Here is a 19,588-nt window from a genome sequence, read left to right as displayed (position 1 = left end):
TGAACTCAGCATAGGTAAAACACCAGTCCAGTCTTTGGCTGAAACGCTACTGTCAATCAAACTATCGTGCCCTGAAAGTTGTAAACAGAGATCAGTTGTAGACAGGACAGTTTACCAAAATAAAATTCTGACATCCTCATGTTCTTCCAAACCTGGATGACTTTCTTTCTTATGAGGACTAAAAATAAGATATTAGGCAGAATGACAGCCTCAGTCTCCATTAAATTTCATTGCTTCTTCTTTCAGAATGGTGACTGATTTCTCCTGCCAGACATCTCGCTTTTTTCTACAAATAGTCCTAGGGCATTAAAACAAGTGATTTTTTTTTTTTTTTTTTTTGCATGCCATGTGTTTTATAGGTGAAGATTCCCTGCTCATTCTCAAGCGTACTCCCACACTTACAACCAAGGTAAAATATTTCAGTGATTTTTCTCTGAATAAATGGACTCTACCATATGTGAGCGGTTTTGTGTGTGTAGTTTCTACAGGTGAAGCTCATATGTGTGAACGGAAAACAGATTATGCATTTGAAGTGCACGACATAGGCCTATATGCATTTAAAGGGGTCATATGATGTTGCTAAAAAGAACATTATTTTGTGTATTTGGTGTAATGAAATGTGTTTATGCGGTTTAAGGTTAAAAAAACACATTATTTTAGGGAAGTCGTTAGGGGGGAGTCGTGGCCTAATGTTTAGAGAGTCGGACTCGTAACCCAAAGGTTGCGGGTTCGAGTCTCGTACTAGCAGGGATTGTAGGTGGGGGGAGTGAATGTACAGCGCTCTCTCTCCACCTTCAATACCACGACTGAGGTGCCCTTGAGCAAGGCATCGAAACCCCTAACTGCTCCCCGGGCGCCGTAGCATAAATGGCTGCCCACTGCTCCGGGTGTGTGTTCACGGTGTGTGTGTGTTCACTGCTGTGTGTGTGCACTTTGGATGGGATAAATGCAGAGCACTAATTCCTAGTATGGGTAACCATACTTGGCCACATGTCACGTCACTTTTTCACTTTTTAAAAAATGATTGTTTCTCCACTATGCCCCGCCTTTCTGAAACACGTCGATTTTTACAAAGCTCATCGGTCTGAAGCGAGGTGTGCTCTGATTGGCCAGCTATCCAGTAAACGAGGCATTTGTTGCATCCAGTGGGGACATAATTATGGATTATAATGACTTATACTGTCTGTCGTGTCCTCTTTTGGAAGGCCAAACAAAGTAGTTTCGCTTTTTTAACAACGAAACACACAGCGTCACACACGACGGGCTAGAGTGAAGAACGGCCGGCGGGCTTGAGTGAGCGGAGGCGGGTGGGCTTGAGTGAGTGGCGGCCGGCGGGCCTAGAGTGAGTGGAGGCCGGCGGGCTTGAGAACGGCGCACACATCTGAATATTTGGGTTGAAGTGTTCTGGAACAGTGTTGTAAATACAACTTAACCACTGATTTCTAGTCGTGTCCTCTTTTGGAAGGCCAAACAAAGTAGTTTCGCTTTCACAACGAAACACACTGCGTCTTCACGACATGACGGCAACAACAGTACTACAGTGAGAACAAAAGTTACGCCTTCTTTCTTCGCGTGAACATTTGGGCGGCGTTATGCAAATCTTCCCACATTGTGACGTAGACATGTGGGTGGCGTCTTAGAACGAGCTGTTTTAGGTAGGCGTGGTTGACTCTTAGCTTTTATAAAGAATATCTCTTTGGATTTGAGACTTTAGTCTTTGCAACTTTACAGATCTTCTTTATGCACCAAGAGCTTGTAACACTTCAAAGAGAAAGGAAAAATTTAAATCGCATCATATGACCCCTTTAATATTCGATAGTTATGCATTGTGAAATATAGTTTCACCACTTGTTTATAACTTTTTAAAACAGTGTTAAATATTTTATTTTATGCCATGTTACATGATTTACAGTTATTTATAGTGAAAAATTTTTTTCTTAATCAATGTCAGTCAGTCAGTCAGTATAATTGTGAGTCTGAATATCCAGGTATTACATCATAACGTCAAAGATCTTTATACTAAAATAATTATAAATATTATTATTATTATTGTGGTTATCCATTTCATTCTTCTTGTTCTGTTTCAGATGGCTTGTTCAAATATCAGATATGGAGCTGGAGTTACCAGAGAAATTGGCGTGGTTAAGGAATATTTCACCTGAAAATTAAATAATATCATCATTTACTCACCCTTATGTTGTTCATGTTTTTGTATGTGCTCCACTTGCAGGCACTGAACTGATTAAGTAGACTGTATTATTGCTCATCATATTGCATATTGCTCAGAAAGTGCCCTTTCAGTTGATTTCAGTTTAGCTTTGAAGTTGTCGGTTGTTGGTTGTGAAGTTTGCTGTTTTGGCTGATATAATCAGGATTTGCAGAATATGGGAGCACGTAATGGGTGTCTGATGACGGATATGACCTTGTCTCAGCTGCCACTGGTTGGAGCAGTGCTGGACTTACTGACAAAACATGGAGTCAAATACAAGATCTATGAGGATGTGCGAGTAGAACCAACAGACAAAAGGTGAAACTATGGCACAGAATAAGTGCGGATTGTTGTCAGTTTTAGTTGATGTCCATATAAGCGTCTGAGAGTGTGAAAGAAGTGTGTGAGAGCAGCAACTTTTTCTCTTTACAGCTTTAAAGCAGCGATTGATTTAGCCAAAAAAGGACATTTTGATGTGGATGTTGCTGTGGGCGGGGGCTCTGTGATTGACACCTGTAAAGCAGCCAATCTCTATGCATCTCATCCAGAGGCAGAATTTCTAGACTTTGTCAATGCACCAATCGGAAAAGGACAACCCATCACAGCCACACTGAAGCCACTAATCGCTGGTACAAAGACAAACTCAATATTACTTTTTCTTTTTTCCCTTTCTGTCTCTCTCAGTATTAACAACCATTAGCCATAGACCAACCATTTAAAAAGTAGTGCAGATATGCTGGTACATTAGTTTACAAAGTTTTTAAATGTACATTTTGTGTGCCTGTGTATGTGTAAGTTCCTACTACGGCTGGAATGGGGAGTGAAACCACAGGAGTGGCGATCTTTGACTTTGAGGACCTGAAGGCCAAAACTGGTTCGCAGAAACATTTTTACCCATTAACATTTTATTACCGTTCTCCAAATACAGAGTTCAGAAAGGTTGAGTGTTGAGGCCCCAAATTTTGTTGTTTAGCGCATGAATGTGTTTGTCTTTCCAGGTATTGCAAACCAAGCTCTAAAGCCCATTTTGGGGATGGTGGATCCCTTACATACTCTTCACATGCCATCCAAAGTGGCAGCTAAGAGTGGCTTTGATGTGCTCTGGTGTGCTTTTACATGCACTCATTATTTATTAACCATGTTCTAACTAAGGCAATCACTAAACAAGATAACAGCATTATCTGTGAGAAAATATAAGTATGCTGACAGAAAGCAGGATTTCACATTTTGCCTGTTCTGTTCAAACCTGCTTTATTATCTTCCAATTTGGTACTTTACATTTTTTTGAATAAAAAGAAATGTTAATATATAACGAAATATCATTTTTCATGTTACAGCAAAGCTGAATTTTCAGCAGCTAATAGTCTTCCATGTAATAATAATGCATTTTATTTAATGGCGCCTTTCAAAATACCCAAGGTCACCTCACAAGCAAGCAAAGATAAAAATAAATATAATGTGATCCTTCAGAAATCATTCTAATATACTGATTTAGTGCTCAAATAACATTTCTTATTATCAATGTTGAAAACAGTTGTGCTTGTTAATATTTTTGCGGAATTTATTTGATCACTATTTTTTGTAACAATGTAAATGTCTTTACTGTCAATTTTGATCAATTTGATGCATCCTTGTCTTTAAAAAGACTTTAAAAAAATTCGTACTAACCCCAAACTTTTGAACGGTCGTGTGTATATTTGATTTTTATGTTTAGATTATGATATTCATTGTGGTTTAAATCTTGGTTGAAATGGTTTTCTTTTTAGTCACACATTAGAGTCATTTACTGCTTTGCCGTATAACCTAAGGAGTCCCTGCCCATCCAACCCCATCAATCGCCCAGTTTACCAGGGCAGCAATCCAATCAGTGATGTTTGGGCAAGACACGCTCTTAAGATCGTTGTCAAATACTTGAAGCAGTATGTTTCTGTTTTTAGGTCATTTGTTTTGTTGTTTATTGACTATTTGGGTACTTGATATTTTTATTTAGATATATTTTCAAAGTATTATACTGAAATGTAATATTGTTAAGATATGAAAATGTGTGTATTGTAGGGCGGTGCGTGATGCTGGGGATGTGGAGGCTCGCTCCAGCATGCACCTGGCCAGTGTGTTTGCAGGAATTGGCTTTGGCAATGCTGGAGTCCATTTATGGTAATTAAATAGAACTAACATTAAATTAACATCCAAAAAGAGTTGATTCTGGTAATGAGTTTGGCAGCATCAATCGCAACACACTTAAAAGACTGCTAATGGAATCACTAGTGCTGCGCTGTTAACATTTTCATATTTGTGTACATTAGACGGCACAGGTGGACTGAACTTATTGCTGTGAGGTGTAGAGATCTCACAGCTTTTGTGGAAAGTAAGTAATGGCACAGGCCACTTTTATGATAACACGCCTTTAATTTCAATTCAGTAGAAAAAGTCAGATGTACAGTTATGTCCTTAGACTCCTTACAATAGTTTATTTTTCTGTTAATATGTATTTGTGGAAATTATCTGATAAAGTGTTGCTGACTTTTCATTTTCTTTGTTCAATGTCATATCCCATTGCTGGGAATGTCAAAACTCACAGGGCTAAAGGCTACAATGTAGAACATCCTATAGTGGTAAATATAAACTGTTACGCTACTGTTCAAAAATTTGGGGTTAGTAAGTTTTTTTTTTTTTTAAGAATTCTTAAAAAAGACATTTATTATATTATTACAATAGATTTCTATTTCAAATAAATGTTCTTTTGAACTTCCTATTCATCAGAGATTCCTGGGAACATGTGTCATGTTTTCCATAATAATAACATATAATACAATCAAAATATGAAATATTTCTTTATCACCAAATCAGCATATTACAATGATTTCTGAAGGATCATGTGCCACTGCAGACTCAGTAATGACTGCAAAAATTTAGCTTTGTGTTCACAGGAATAAATTACATTTTAAAATATTGTACAATTATTTTAAAGTTATTTAAATTTGTACAATTATTTTAAATTGAAAATATACTCTACAATATTACTGTTTTTACTGTATTTTTGATCTCGACCTTGGTGAACCTTTAATAAATAATAATAAAAAAAAATCTTATTGACTCCAAACTTTAGAGTGATAATGTGTATCTAAATGAATGCACAATATCACACATTATATGTTCTCCGATACATTGTAATACTAATACTAGTACTGGTACACATAGATTTTTAAATTTCAAAGTAGTTTTTTTCTTTGTGGCAGATTCCCAGTGTTTTTCACGCTGTAGTTTTACTTTGCCGTTTTCTTTCAGCCTCATGGACTTTCTGTAGTTCTTACTTCACCTGCTGTTTTTGCCCTTCACTGCAAATATGTGTCCTGAGCGCCACCTGGAGGCAGCACAAATACTAGGTAATTCACCGAAGGCTAAACTAAAAACTGTGTCAAATATCAACACTGTATGTCATAGTAGTGTATAAATATATCTCAGAAAAGCTGTTAAAGAAATGTATTAATGTGTGTTGCCGTTTTAGCACGTTAAATGCTTGTTGTGTAAAACGTATTTAGTATGTATTGATTATATGTTTTGATTGACTAGATTTTCTGTAGTTCATTTTATAGATAGTTCTATACTGAAACATTGCATGATTTAACTGATCATGGTTAATGTTGGTGTATGTGTTTTATAAGGTACTGATGTGAGTAACATCAAGAAAGATAATGCTGGCTGTGTGAGAACGACACTCTCAGATCGTTTCTGTATAACCTGGAAGTGGAGGATGGCTTGTCTGCAACTGGCTACACTAAAGAGGACATTCCATCTTTGGTGAAGGGCACCATCCCTCAGGTCAACATATCACATCACGTCACGACGTTGTACTAAAAACGCTACAGAGATCATTTTTTGCTGAAAGCTGAAATTCTGCTCCGTCAAGCAGCTTAATCACCCGAGAATGAGAGAAATACGGCAGTTTAAAGGGCTGAACTCCTTCAGCTGAAGTGACTGTTTAATAGAGAGAAAGAATAGCTATAATAACTATAATTATTATTTAACATTTGTAATTTTATATTTATGATTATTAATTCATATTAATTGTTGATGTTGTATTTAAATAATAAATAATGTTACATTAGTATAATATATGAATGTATTACACCCATATAAACAATACATATATAAAAGTAAGTAAATATTAAATTATTACATAATTATTATGTCATTCAGAGGATTTAACTGTGGCTCTGCCAGTTATTGTTTAATCTCAAACTAATTCTTCAGGAAAAAAAAGAAAATATATGCTAAATTTCAACCAAAGATAAAATTGAGAAGCAAATTTTTATTGTCCCTCACATTAAATTGAATGAAGTATAATTAAAATGCAATGCACAAGCTATATCATTAATGCTTAGTTTAATGACTTCACAATTTTAGCATCATAACAAAGGATGTACATACATTAATATGGTACTATATTCATGTTTAATAGCCCCAGCTTAAAATGCAATGCTCCAATGCTTACCAGTTAATATCACATTATATAGTGTGTTAAAATGATTTCAGAGAGATTAATTGAGTTTGTTTGTGTATGTTTGACAGGAGCGGGTAACTAAACGGTCTCCTCGAGCTCACACTGAAGAGGAACTGACCGCTCTGTTTGCAGCATCCATGAAGCTCTACTGAAGAGAAAACTACAGGATGTTTGCACACATTGACGGGGTTCTCAGAAGCACAGCCTCTAATTAGCTGTGCTGATTTCATTATGTAAGCAGAGACACTGATCTCAACAATCTGACCTCACTGACCTTTAATCCTTTCAGTGATGTCACTGTCCTGAGCAAGAAAAGCACAGACAGTAACAGTCCCCATCAGATACTGCATTCTGCACACCAATCTAAATATGACACATACATGCGTTTCATGTGTTGTCAACATGTTTAAACATAATTATCATGGTAATATATTTAAACCACCCTGCACACACACACACACACACACACACACACACAGTATGCATACTCTCCATTCACTCTTACTATTAAGGCTGGTTTGTTAATCAGAGTGATTTAGGCGGGTTGGATTTAAATGAGCCTTGTTTAAGAATCAGGATTAGACTCAATCTATTAAGAAACATTGTTTTTCATTTGAGTTGTTTTTATTTCTTAAATCAGTTATGAATTAAAATTGATTAATGCATAATGGATTCATCCTGAAATGTTCATCTGAAGTGAGGAACCCTTATAGGATTTTAAGTTCTGAAAATGATAGAAATATTAATAAATACAGATGTCATCATATTTTCTCTATGAATGTGGGCTTGTATCTCACTCATATTAATAATCTCTACATTCTTATGATTTTATTTGAAATGGAGCTAGAAACATTAAAAACGGAATTTAATAGAGTATATAGATTATGGTGTGCAATATTATGAGATCAGAATACCTGTTCACATATTTCTTACTGTTGACTAATAAAATGTATGAAATATGAAAATATTAACAATTTTCTTGTTTGTTTGTTTTTTGACATACAGAACATTTTCTATGTAGTAACCTGTTTTGTTAAAGAACTGGGTGTAGGATGTGTAGTGTTATGTGTTAATGGTGAGAGTGAATTTCTCTAAGTGCATAGAGTTGCCTTTTAGAAGCGTGTGATTGGCTGGCCAGGGCTATGACCTGCAGCATTTAAACAATTAACTGAAGTGGAACAGATTTAAATAGATTTAAGAGTGCTGATGTTTCCTAGAAAAGCACCTAACTAAGATCTTGTAATGTGTGTGCGTAAAAGAGAGTATTTAAAGTGGGGAGAAGATTTAGCAACAGCAGTGATTCTGAATAAAGTGTCTCCGTTCTTCTTGCAGTTTGTGTGCTGTCTGACTTCATCATGCAGCAAATCTACACACAGAACCATGAAGAGTTTGAGGTGTTCACCACTGTCGCCTCAAGGTTAGTCATCTTTTCTTGCTCACTTTTTATATAATTTCTGTTTAATTTACAAATATTATAGCAAAATTATTAAATCTTTCAGTTTGTCGGAAGAGAGTGATATTCAAGCACCAAGGAGAAATGGTAACACATTTTCTCATTTGAGCTGCAGCATCATATACAGTGGTTTAAACTACAGAGCCGATGGTGAAGATAAAATATGTTTGTGTGTGTGTGAGGTGGTTGTGACGGCAGACTACAGTGCAGACTGTGATGAAGAGCTGTGTGTCCGTGCCGGTGAGGTGGTGTTGCTTCTGTATCAGGAGAATGCCGACTGGTGTTACGCCCGACTTCAGAATGGAAAGGAAGGATACCTTCCCACAGCCTGCTTCACTACGGTGCTCATGCATACGAACACGCACAATGCACAAATGATACACTACATGGCCTAAAGCACACACGTGCTGTGTATTTCACTTCAAAACCATGTGTGTTCCCTTTGTGAAAAGTATACTGTAGCACACTTTTAAAAAGAGTACTCATTCAGGATATAATATAGTTTAAAATAATATACTTAGGGGCAAACTGAATGTTATGTTTTTTGACAGTTAATAGCAAGTTATATGCAATTATATGAAAATGTTTTATAGTTTAAATTGATATTAAACACAATTATTTGAACTTAATAGTGCCTTATAAGTAGGACTTGTTTTTATGTAATTGCATAAATACTTCTGTTGTCTTTGAAAAATGGTTAAAGTGTACTGCAACATGTACTGGCAAGTATTTTTGGTAAACTAAAATATATTTTAAAGTAATTTCTATCGAAACTTGAATGGTATAATCTTAAATATGTTTCTAAATCATGTTCTAAATGCACATTTGTAATGATAAACTTGAAGATTAGTACATTTAAAATATATTAACTTTAAATATAATATCCACAAATACACTACAGTTACATTATAATCAAGTACTTTACAAAAGATTAGTAAAACATGATTTAACTGTACTTATAAAACGGATAGTTTCGGTCCTTGATTCTGATTGGTTGAGCCGCGTTCAAAGCTGTTGTAAATTACACTACAAACATACACCTTTGTTTACTTCTGTGTGTTGCTCGGCAACCACTTTGTTGGAACCACAACTGTTTCTGAGGAACTACATTGTTTGGTGGAAGAATAAAGCAATAAGCCCCAAGAAGCCGTGGTTTACAGTGAATTTATAACGGCTAAGGGGCGTTGTTAGGCACGGAAATTATTATTTCATTAATATTATATCTGCAAGAATTTTTTATTTTAATTTAAGCACACTTCTTTTCCATAAGGGTTAATAGGAGGTTGGTGCTCCCATTGCTGCTATAACAGCTTCTTGTCTTCTAGAAAGGATTTCTACATCATTTGTTTCTACAACATTCATTTTAAGATGATTTATTTCTATCGTTTGCTTTAGTGTGCCAGTGGGACATTATCATTTGCAAACTGAGGTATCCTAGATACAAATTTCTCCAAGAAGCTTGGAACATTAAAAACAAATGGTAAACCTCAAATTAATATTTCCTACTGGCACACTACAACCAAATATATAATTACCTGTCTTAAAACAATGTTTTTTTTAAGAATCTAACATTTATATGTTAAAGTGTAATAAATGTGTATATGTGTGCAGAAGCAGGAGCCATTGAGGCCCATTGTGACTCAGGCATCGCAAAACTTCACGCAAGCGTCATCTAATGATCGGAGTGGCTGTTCTAGGTGAGTATTACGATATTGTGTAACTCTGATTTGTTTTTGTGGTGTTGTGTGATGGCTGATGTTTGTATTTCTAGAGAGCGCTCTCTGAAACTGCCGCGGCGAGCGTCTCTGTCAGGAGTGCCGGGTTCACCTCGATTACTTCAGCGACTGCTCTCTCGTCGACGTAGTGATGGACATGCTGTACGTTCGATCGGCTCCATCAATCCTGCGTTTCATCCTGACTGATGGATCTAACCCTAGAGCTCCACCTTTCTCTTCTAAATGGGTCACAGAACAGCAGAAACTAGGACAGTATGACACCAAAGTTCAGTCTGTATGCAACTCCTTCAGATTTGGAGAGAAAACAGAAGTTCAGTGTCCTGATTAGTTTGGGGCCTCAGTAACTTCATAGCCAGTTTGTGGCACTGAGCCTGCAACTGGTATCAGGAATCTTTACTATTACTGCCCTATGTAAATATGTAAATATTGTGATTTTGATTGGAAATATCACACTCTTCGCCTATGAACGTATTTGAATTTTGAATATATGTATCTGTTTTGACTAATAATGCAGAAAGACTACAATGAGAAATTGTTGTTAGTTTATAAATGTGTGTGTGTGTGTGTATATATATATATATATATGCAATGTTTATATTAAAATGCTAGTGTTGCCAAAGTTAATATCAACCCAAAAAAGTACATCTACTAAAGAGTCTTATATAAGTTGATTACCAGAGAAAATTATTTTGATGTATTACAATTTATAAAAACACAGAAAAACAATGTGCTTACAGAAATCCATTTACAGTGGAAGTACTATAGAATATTTTGGAGTGTAAATTTAGATTTCCATTTTAAGAGCAACATTATTATTTATTTTTTTTGACCCTGAATGTTTTTTTAAATTCTGTACATTACATAAAAATGATATATCAATGTAATTTCAACCACACCTCAGACCATAACATACCACAAAGTATCTAAACTAAACTATTAATATTGTTAATGAATTTTTTCCAAGTTTGTAATTTTTTATGGTATGAATACTGTTAAATTATGGTGTTTACCCTTAATTTTTGATGGGCTTTTTAGCTTATATTTAGAGGACATTGGCATACAGCTGCAAAATTTCATGAAATGAAAAGTCAATTTTGTAATTCACAACCTGACTATAATCATCATCACTTCATCAAGCTTAACTAGGAGAAAAATATCAACACTAATTTGGTAATGCAGTACAGTTAGTTTCAATTTGTGAATGCATTATGTTGCATGAACTAACAATGACCAATTTTCTACAGAATTTACTGAAGTTAATAGCAATACATGTACTATTTACTTCACATTCTTTTGTAAAACATTAAAGGGGCCATATGATGTTGCTAAAAAGAACATTATTTGTGTATTTGGTGTGGTATGAAATGTGTTTATGCGGTTAAAAACATGAAAACCCATTATAAACGAGGCATCCGTTGCATCCAGTAGGGACATAATTATGGATTATAATGACTTATACTGTCTTTTTACGCGGTGCGTTGCAGCGCCGCGTAAACATAAAACCATGTCTGTATTTGTGATCGGAGAAATGACAAACAACAAGCGCTACTCTACACTGCTCAAAACTCGCGTTTGAATCATCAGTGGCAAATTCTTTAAATATAAAAAATGTACGTGAACATTTGTGTGGCGTTATGCAAATCTTCCCACATCTAGACATGTGGGTGTGTGTTAGAACGAGCCATTTTAGGTAGGTGTGGCTGACTCTTAACTTTTATAAAGAATATCTCTTTGGATTTGAGACTTTAGTCTTTGCAACTTTACAGATCTTCTTTATGCACCAAGAGCTTGTAACACTCCAAAGAGAAAGGAAAAAGTTAAATCGCATCATATGACCCCTTTAATGTTACATTTATTTTTACAACCAAAAATCTAAAAAATGTATTAGTATACACTCAGCAAATTTTTTAAAGTAATTACTTCTATTAAGCAAGCATTCATTAAATTGATCAAAATGTCAGTAAAGGCATTTATAATGTTCCAAAACATTTATATGTCAAGTAAATGCTGTTAATTTTGTTAATTATAGAATCCTGATTTTTTTTTTTTTACATTAAGTGGCGCAACTGTTTTCAACAGTGATAATAAGAAATGTTTCTTGACCACCACATCAACATCATAGAATTATTTCTGAAAGATCATGTGACTCTGAAGACTTGAGTAATGATGCTAAAAATATAGGGTTTTTTTAATAACAGAAATAAGTTACATTTTAATGTATTACAATAGAGAAGGTATTTAAAATTTTAATTTAATATCACAATATTATGGTTTTTACTCAATTTTAGATAAAAAAAAATACAGCTTTGGCGAGCAAAGAAGACTTCTTAAAAAAAAAACAGTCTTACTAACCCAAAGTTTTTTTAATTTAACATCACTCAAGATAGAAAGCATTGTTCATTATTTCATGTTAGCATGAAATTAAATGTTAACATAAAATTAAATGTTAACATAAAATCTTAAAGGCCTAGTAGTATTACCACTAATTCACATTGATGTGGTCAATTAGTGACCTATATATTAGTGATAATAGAAAACTGCATTAGAAAGTGATTCAGAAAAAGCGATCACATCGTTTCATACAGATGGAATAACTTTATTGTTGTTAGGCTGAAAAGTAATCAAGCATGCAAACAGCAGATTCCTCAGCTGCGTAGAATCATCCAACTGTTTTATTGAAAAACAGGAGAAACAATCCAGAAGGGAAAAAAAAACAGATTCAATATCTGTACAGATGAAAGTATAATACAATATATACCACTATTGTACACTGGAATATAATATATCAGGAGGGCAGCAGTCACAGAGAAACAACCTGCGCTTGAGTCTGTTACATGAAGCAGTAAAATATTTCTTATGTGCTGCTCTTTACACCAACAATATCAATTATGTTCAAGAGCTAATAAACACGTCCACACAGAAAAGTGCTCTGGTATAGATGTTGTCGACTTAAAAATAAAAAAAACAATCTTTTAAAATCAAAAGCTCATCAAGCCTCCAACATCATCATGCTCGGCCTTGGACCAAAGTCAGGCCTCGTTCCAATTCTCCAGTTTATCCTTCTCAGAACAGATCCTGTCATACGGAAGTGTGTCACGCACAAACACTGCAGATCAGAGCAGGGGAGGGGAGGGTAAAAGACTCATTAAGGCTGTTAACAACAGGTTTGACCACCTGTTTTTGGCAACACCGGGCTAAATAGAACAGCTCAGCAACGTTTCAATAGATATGAGTTCAACACAATCTCTAGGATTTTCCATCTGTTTTATGCTATACCCAGTTACTGAAGCACAAAGCTTAACAGCTCTATTAATCTGTTTAATTGTAAACTTTAAAAAAAAATTTTTTGGTTTATATGAATCAGTTGCCAAGGTGACAAGAAAAATCTGTCTAGAACAGAATGTGGATATCGTTTTTTTTCTGAACTCAAAAGAAAACACTTAAACCGTCCTTGATGCACATTGCCCTCTACTTCAGCATATTAGTATGGCCTAACACACAGGTAACAATATTACTACAGCGCTGAATCAGAATATCCTGAAAATATCACCCACTCGGCTACTTTCTGTTAAGATTTTCCAAGAGAAGATTTTGCCAGAATCTAGTACATTACATTCCGATACTAAGTGTATGAATTGTCTTGTACTGAACAATGTTTATAGAAGAAAGGACATGCAAAACGGTACAACAAAATCAAATAACAAGCCTGGGCCACACTGAAGGCAACGCTGACAAGGCCAATCTGAGATTACAGAACAGAAACTCGTTCTCAGATGTATGGATACTCCATGCTGATCTGCTGAGAGAGGTTTCTGTGCTCTAAGTGTGTAGTGGGACGATGAAGTAAACGTGAAATCCTGCTGGAACTCGTTTCCAGGCTTTTACCGCGTAGTGCTCTTTGGATAGACAGCAATGAATTGTGGGTAGAGAAGCCCTGTTTGTTCCACAGGTCAGAACTGTGTTGAGGACACAAAATATGATCAAGGAGACCCTGTTACCTACTAAGTGCACACAGACGCAGGGCTGAAGTTTGGACTCAGTGAGACAGTCAGTGTTTCAAATTGGATTGTGAATTATTAAATTGGTAAGAAAGCCGTGAACCCAGCAATGAGGGTCAAAGTGCACTTTGATTATTTAAGTACTATGTGGATACTAGCAAAGCTCAAGGGTGATCTTAAAGGGCTAGTTCAACCAAAAACGAAACTTCTGTCAACATTTGCTCACCCTCATGTCATTCTGACTTTTTTTTCTTCTGCAAAACACAAAAGACGACATTTGGGTCCAATGTTTTTTTGGACTCCACTGACTTTTATTATATGGACAGAAACAGTCAAAATATCTTCTTTGTGTTCCACAGAAGAAGAAAAAAGCCATTGGTTTGGAATGACATGACAGTGAGTAAATGAATAACAGTATGTTCAATTTTAGTTGAACTGTCTCTTTAAATCAGTGTGCACCATGTTTATATTTAGGTGAATGAAAGCCGACACTCAATTCCTGTAATAATCACTCCAAATTTCACATCTTAAGACTTCGAGAATATTTAACGAATGCGTTTCACACTCAAAAGACGCATATGTCAGTAAATCGGCTGCACCATTATTTGTTAGTTGAATCACAGTGTGTGTATATGTGTGTAATGCCAGGAAGCTCACTCTGCTATACGGATAATGAAGTATCAAGATTGGTCCATGGGTTCAAAGGTGCTGGGAGGCTCCGCACCGTGACTTTCCATATCCTCCTGTTTGTCAGGAGCCTCTTCTTCCTTCACATCATGCCTTGCTGCAGCGTGTTGGCGCAAGTGTTTGTCCATAGACGCCTGTATGTTTGAGACCATCTCCTGCAGACGCTGCCGTTGGGCCTCGATAACGGCGGGCTCCAGCCCCAAACCGGGGCCCTCGCGTAAAGTGAGCATGCCCGGGGCCACGCGCACCAACTCCTCCCCTGACAATGTTATATCTTCACTGCGAGCGCTGTTACTGAGATCGACGCCGCTGCTGTGCTGCCGCCTGATTGGTTGGTGTTCTGGAGGGGCGGAACCCAATGAGTGACCTTTGCCCTGGAAGGCCATGACGGTCTGCTCTTTCTTGCGTACTGCACCGCCGGCGCCCAATCGCAGGCCGTGGGCGGGGCTTCCCTCGTGGCTATGGGAGGCTGCATCTGAGCGGAGTTGGGAAAGGGCCTCCTGGACGAGCTCCTCCACATCAGGGCCCAATGGAAAATGACCGGCTGTGTCCACACACAGCTCCAAACGCCCCTCCGCAGCATTGAACACAAACGTCTTGCCCGACAAATGGGGCAGTGTGCAGTGCTTCCCGTCCAACAGACCTTAACACAGAAATAGAGATTATTAGCACAGTTTCTCATTGTCTGCGTAGAGGTGGATGATACAATCAATTTAATAAGTTTTCATATTGTCAATTTCATTTTACAAATGTTAATAATATTCCTAAATAGTTATAACAATATTCACTGAATATATATATATATATATATATATATGTATATAATGCATTATAATAATAATTTTACTTATAAAACAAATATACACAGAATTGCTGAAAATAATGGGAGTTCTTTAAAAAAAAAAAAGGTACCACAATGTGGAATAGCAACACCAAAAAAAAAAAAAAAAGAAAGAAAAAAGAAAAGACATAAAACCAGAAAAAGCAATAAAAGATATTTTGGGCTTAGTAGGCATATCATCATACATTTGTGTTAAGATTTAAAAAAAATAAGTTGAAAAAGAAATATTTCAGATTATTTCTAGGTCACATTAAATTAAATATGTTTGTGACAATGACCAGTTGAACTCAGAATCGGAAGGTTAGATGTTCTTTAATCTAGTGAAGCACAAGTTTATTTCATGCTGGGAAACATGATCATCAGTTTATGCAGCTTGAGTCCTGCTGTCATCAAACATTTACATTTATCCAAAGCGACTTACACTGCAATCAAGGTACACGTTTATAATTTTTCTTGCATTCCCTGGGAATCAAACATACACCCTTGCAACTCTACTGCTTGAGCTACATTAAAGCAAAAAGAGGGACAAACCAAACACTAAGACATTCTGAAATTTGTTAATTTTTCAATTCAACTTTTAACTCAATTGTTAAACTAATAGTCTAATTTGTAAAGAAAAAGTTAAATTATATGAAATTAAAAAATCCTCATTTAAAATCGCAAAATAGTAGCTTTTCACCGCTTTTCTCTGACTACTGGGCATGTACAGTTAATCTAAATTAAATTATATTTAACTCCACTGCATTGCCTCTCTCAAGCAGTGGCAGAGCAAACAAAAGTCTGGATTAACAGAGGGCCACTTCCACACCACAAATCATAAACCATTCTGTATTTTTAAGAAAATAAAAACAGTTCTAAATAAGAAGTGGTTCTCAAATCCCACCGTCACAATACAGTGTTACTGCAAATGCTTTTGGGCAACGCATACAGTCTTTGTTGTGCCAAGCACAATTATACATTTTGAAAAACCAATTCAAATTGTGTGTGAGAAAGTGAAAAAAGAGAGATTACCCATGTCTTTCTTCACAATATTGTAGAAGACTCCTCCTTGTTGGAACAGGTGAGGCAGTTTCTTGGCATATGACCAGACATCTTCACCTGAGAGAAAAAGAACAAGAGAGAGGAGAAGAGAAAACAAATTAATTAGACATGTCTCACACACATTGTTTACCATTAACCATTAGAGTTTCATTTTTGTTTAGTAATCAATAATTACTCAAACATGATCTGAAATAATAGAAGAATCATCCTGATGCGTAAATTACATAAATAGGCTTGTATCATACAATCCAGCGAGTCACAGACACACTTAAGTAAGTGTTGATTCTAGTATGACACAGTCTCCTCATAAAGCAGATCTATAACAACTGGGTGTGTCTTACCCATAAGTGCTGCCAGGAGACACAGTGATGACATCTCAAGGTCAATGTTGTCCTGAAGTTCCCTGCTACTGGTGCTGCTGAGTCGTGGGTCAGAGTGAGCGTGCGTTTGAGGCGTGTGAGAGTGCGTCTGGGTCATGTGAGTATCGGACGAGCTCTCTTTCAGCGCTTCCACAGAGATGCGGTCGCCATGCTGAAGCGCCACGGGCTGGTTCTGGTCCTCGGGACGCGGCGGGGGCAGCTCTCTGGGTGGGAAGCCGTGTCGGATGCACAGCTGTCCGGGCGACAAGTTGAAGACCTGGACGATGGAGTTTTGGAGCTCACCGTAGGTGGTGTGCGGTTGCAGCGTAAGCATGGCCTGCCGTCCGTCGCTGGTCGTTACACGTATCTTCTTCTCTCCACTGGTAGGTGGCACTTTGGTGGGTGTGGGAGGAGCAGAGGATGATGAAGAGGAAGGAGATGATGGGCGAGGATCTTGCTGTCGCAAGCGGTCTGTGCTACGGCGCTGGGACAAGGCCGCCTGCTCGCTGATGCTATGCTGCAAGACCCTCTCGGTTTTGCTCATCACCAGCTCTTCTTTATGCAGGGTTTTGCCCTTCTGTCCCGTCAGGATGATTTTAGTAGGAGGGTGAGCGGCTGATTCGCTCCCATCTCTCCCATCCTGCACATGAGCACCTTCGATGGCAACTGGAATGTATTCATCTTGGCTCCTCTTGGCGGTGTGATGCAAGATGGTGTTCACCACTTTTTGGACTAGAATCTCACTGCCGAACTCTCCAGGGAAGTGCTTCGTGACAAGTCGCATCGTCACGTCGTAAACATTGCTGTTGAGCGTCGGATCCGTTTCGTACTGGAACCAATAAACGGTCTCTCGCACAACACGGCCCCCCCACTCCAGAGTTATGGGAAAGGCTTCAGGAAGATTGTCGTACTCCTTCCCCTCCCAGAAGTGTTTAAACCCGCAGCCACATTTCCCACCCTGTGAGCGAGTGTTGGTACGGTCTCCGTCCAAATAGACGACGGAGCCGTCGCCATGAACGCGTCGCACTGAAGTACCGTGACACCAGGTGCAGGCCGTGAGTGAGCTGAGTTTGTAGTCGGGCACCAGCACATCTTTTTCTGGGTTATAGGAACAAACCAAACTATTTAAAGGAAAGCTGTAGTTCTTGTCCACCCGCAGCGTCCCGTGAGTCGACTTGGCCAAGTTGTAGAGCTTCCCTCCCGGTATGAGCCACTCTGCTGGGACGTGGAGCTCCGAAAGCGCGTTGCAGACAAGGCACCGATGGAGACGACCCTCCTGAACGGATTTCTTAGCCGCTTCCGTCACCTCCTCCGGCTGCACGCCGATCACTCCAGTGCGTCGGTATATATACTGGTGGACATCAGCGACTAGAGCGGGGTGGATGCCGTGCTTGTCCATGAAGACGTCCTCCATCACGCCTACGAGCCGCAGCAGGTACTTATCCTGCAGGCTCCGGTCGCCGCCGACCACACAGCTTCCATTGGAGTCCAAGCTCACGTATTTGCGAATCAGCTCTTGAGGAACACCCCATGCTTTCGGGAGCAGTGCAGCAGGTAAACTGGGCAAAGGCAAGCCCTTGATGCCCACTAGGGGTAGATAGTGATTTCTGCCAGAGCTACTCCAGGTGATGCAGATGGGTTTGTTCAGAGTGCCATCTTTTCCTCTGCACTGCTCCTCTGGAACCAGGCCTGGCAGGAAGGTGGCGGAGTAATCGCCCGAGCTGCGCATGCCACTCAGGGAGTCCAACAGGATTATGGGTCTGTGCAGTACATTCGCCAGGCCGAATATGTGAATGTTCCTAAGCCCCAAGGGAACGCCTTCTGGAGGGACAAACAATGGGTCACACTCATTAATGATGTCTTCCCATTCTGCGGCATCTATAAAGTCTTGAAAAAGGGTTTTATAGCAGTCGAGGTTCTGCTTGAAATTGAGTTTTAGGTTTTCTCGAAGGGCATGCCAGAAGAGCTCACGTCCAACTAACGCTCTGGACACAGCATGGACCAGGCAGTGACCGTCTCCATCCACGTGCACGGGAATAAGACACTCTCTATTTAAGTTTGCTTTCTTGATCTCCTCCAAAGTGTCATGCAGGTAGATCAAGCTCCCTGACCGGTCCCGTCCATACCCAACAGTGGACACATGCTCTTGCTCGATGAGAAAAGCACGGCCCCCAAGAAGCGAGCAGTCAAAGATCTCTCCCTGGTTCATTTCCTTCAAGAGTTTGGCAGTGCCTGTCTCTTTGTCCATACCATAGCGGGTGAGGATGGGAGACAGCAGCTTGCAGTGATAGTTGGACAGTCCCATCACTTTCACCAGCTCGGAGCCCTTTTTAGGAGGGCCTGGCACACCCAGCAAAGCATTTCTCAGCAAATTATGAAGCACTACATCTGGGTCAGTCACTTCCTCCACATTCGCGAGGTTCTTCTGCTCGTGTCTCTGGCCGCATTCAGTGCACTCGATGCTCATGGAGGTGTGTGCGGGAAAGAAGAGCTTCGCCTGGCACTGCGGGTCCGGGCACATCCCGCATAAAATGCGCTTGTCCTTCTGCTTTGAGCCCGGAATCAACGACATAGTCCAATCTAATATCTCTTCTGACGCAGCGGTTTACAAAAGCATCGCTGTCTAATCAGTCACGGGCGAGAGAAAATTATGTCACCTCACGCAGTTTCTGTTTTCCAGTAACAAACACAACACGGAAGCGGTTCTGTAACACAATGTGACCTATGGGTAGCGCAAGGCATGTTGGGAGATGAAGTTCTTAA

At 38.5% G+C, this 19,588-nt stretch overlaps 2 protein-coding genes and 1 pseudogene across 3 annotated transcripts; 2 read left to right on the top strand and 1 right to left on the bottom strand.

Moving 5' to 3' along the window:
• LOC107749186 (hydroxyacid-oxoacid transhydrogenase, mitochondrial-like) overlaps window positions 1-6,862 on the top strand; it is a 7,128-nt pseudogene extending 266 nt beyond the window's left edge.
• A 1,146-nt stretch (window positions 6,863-8,008) lies between these two features.
• LOC107749162 (jouberin-like) lies at window positions 8,009-10,457 on the top strand. The gene is made up of 5 exons (XM_016564269.1): window positions 8,009-8,127; window positions 8,210-8,250; window positions 8,346-8,504; window positions 9,775-9,860; window positions 9,935-10,457. Exons 1-5 carry the CDS (start codon window positions 8,091-8,093, stop codon window positions 10,083-10,085), a joined length of 474 nt encoding a protein of 157 aa, XP_016419755.1. The 5' UTR covers window positions 8,009-8,090; the 3' UTR covers window positions 10,086-10,457.
• Window positions 10,458-12,489: 2,032 nt separating this feature from the next.
• On the bottom strand, window positions 12,490-19,528 carry LOC107749097 (deubiquitinating protein VCIP135-like). Of its 2 annotated transcripts, XM_016564155.1 has the most exons (4): window positions 16,808-19,528; window positions 16,437-16,523; window positions 14,555-15,227; window positions 12,490-13,005 (listed from the first exon to the last, which is right to left on the bottom strand). In XM_016564155.1, the coding sequence occupies exons 1-3, from the start codon at window positions 19,395-19,397 to the stop codon at window positions 14,578-14,580; spliced, it is 3,327 nt and encodes a 1,108-aa protein (XP_016419641.1). In that variant the 5' UTR covers window positions 19,398-19,528; the 3' UTR covers window positions 12,490-13,005; window positions 14,555-14,577. The 2 variants fall into 2 exon arrangements, with proteins under 2 accessions (XP_016419641.1, XP_016419640.1); XM_016564154.1 differs by having other exon boundaries at window positions 12,490-15,227.
• Between the last annotated feature and the right edge of the window lie 60 nt (window positions 19,529-19,588).

This window comes from Sinocyclocheilus rhinocerous, unplaced genomic scaffold (assembly GCF_001515625.1).
Source record: "Sinocyclocheilus rhinocerous isolate Xijiao unplaced genomic scaffold, SAMN03320098_v1.1 scaffold919, whole genome shotgun sequence".
Lineage (NCBI taxonomy): Eukaryota > Metazoa > Chordata > Actinopteri > Cypriniformes > Cyprinidae > Sinocyclocheilus > Sinocyclocheilus rhinocerous.
Note: the sequence above shows the minus strand (reverse complement) of the source record. Positions and strands in the feature narration are given on the sequence as shown.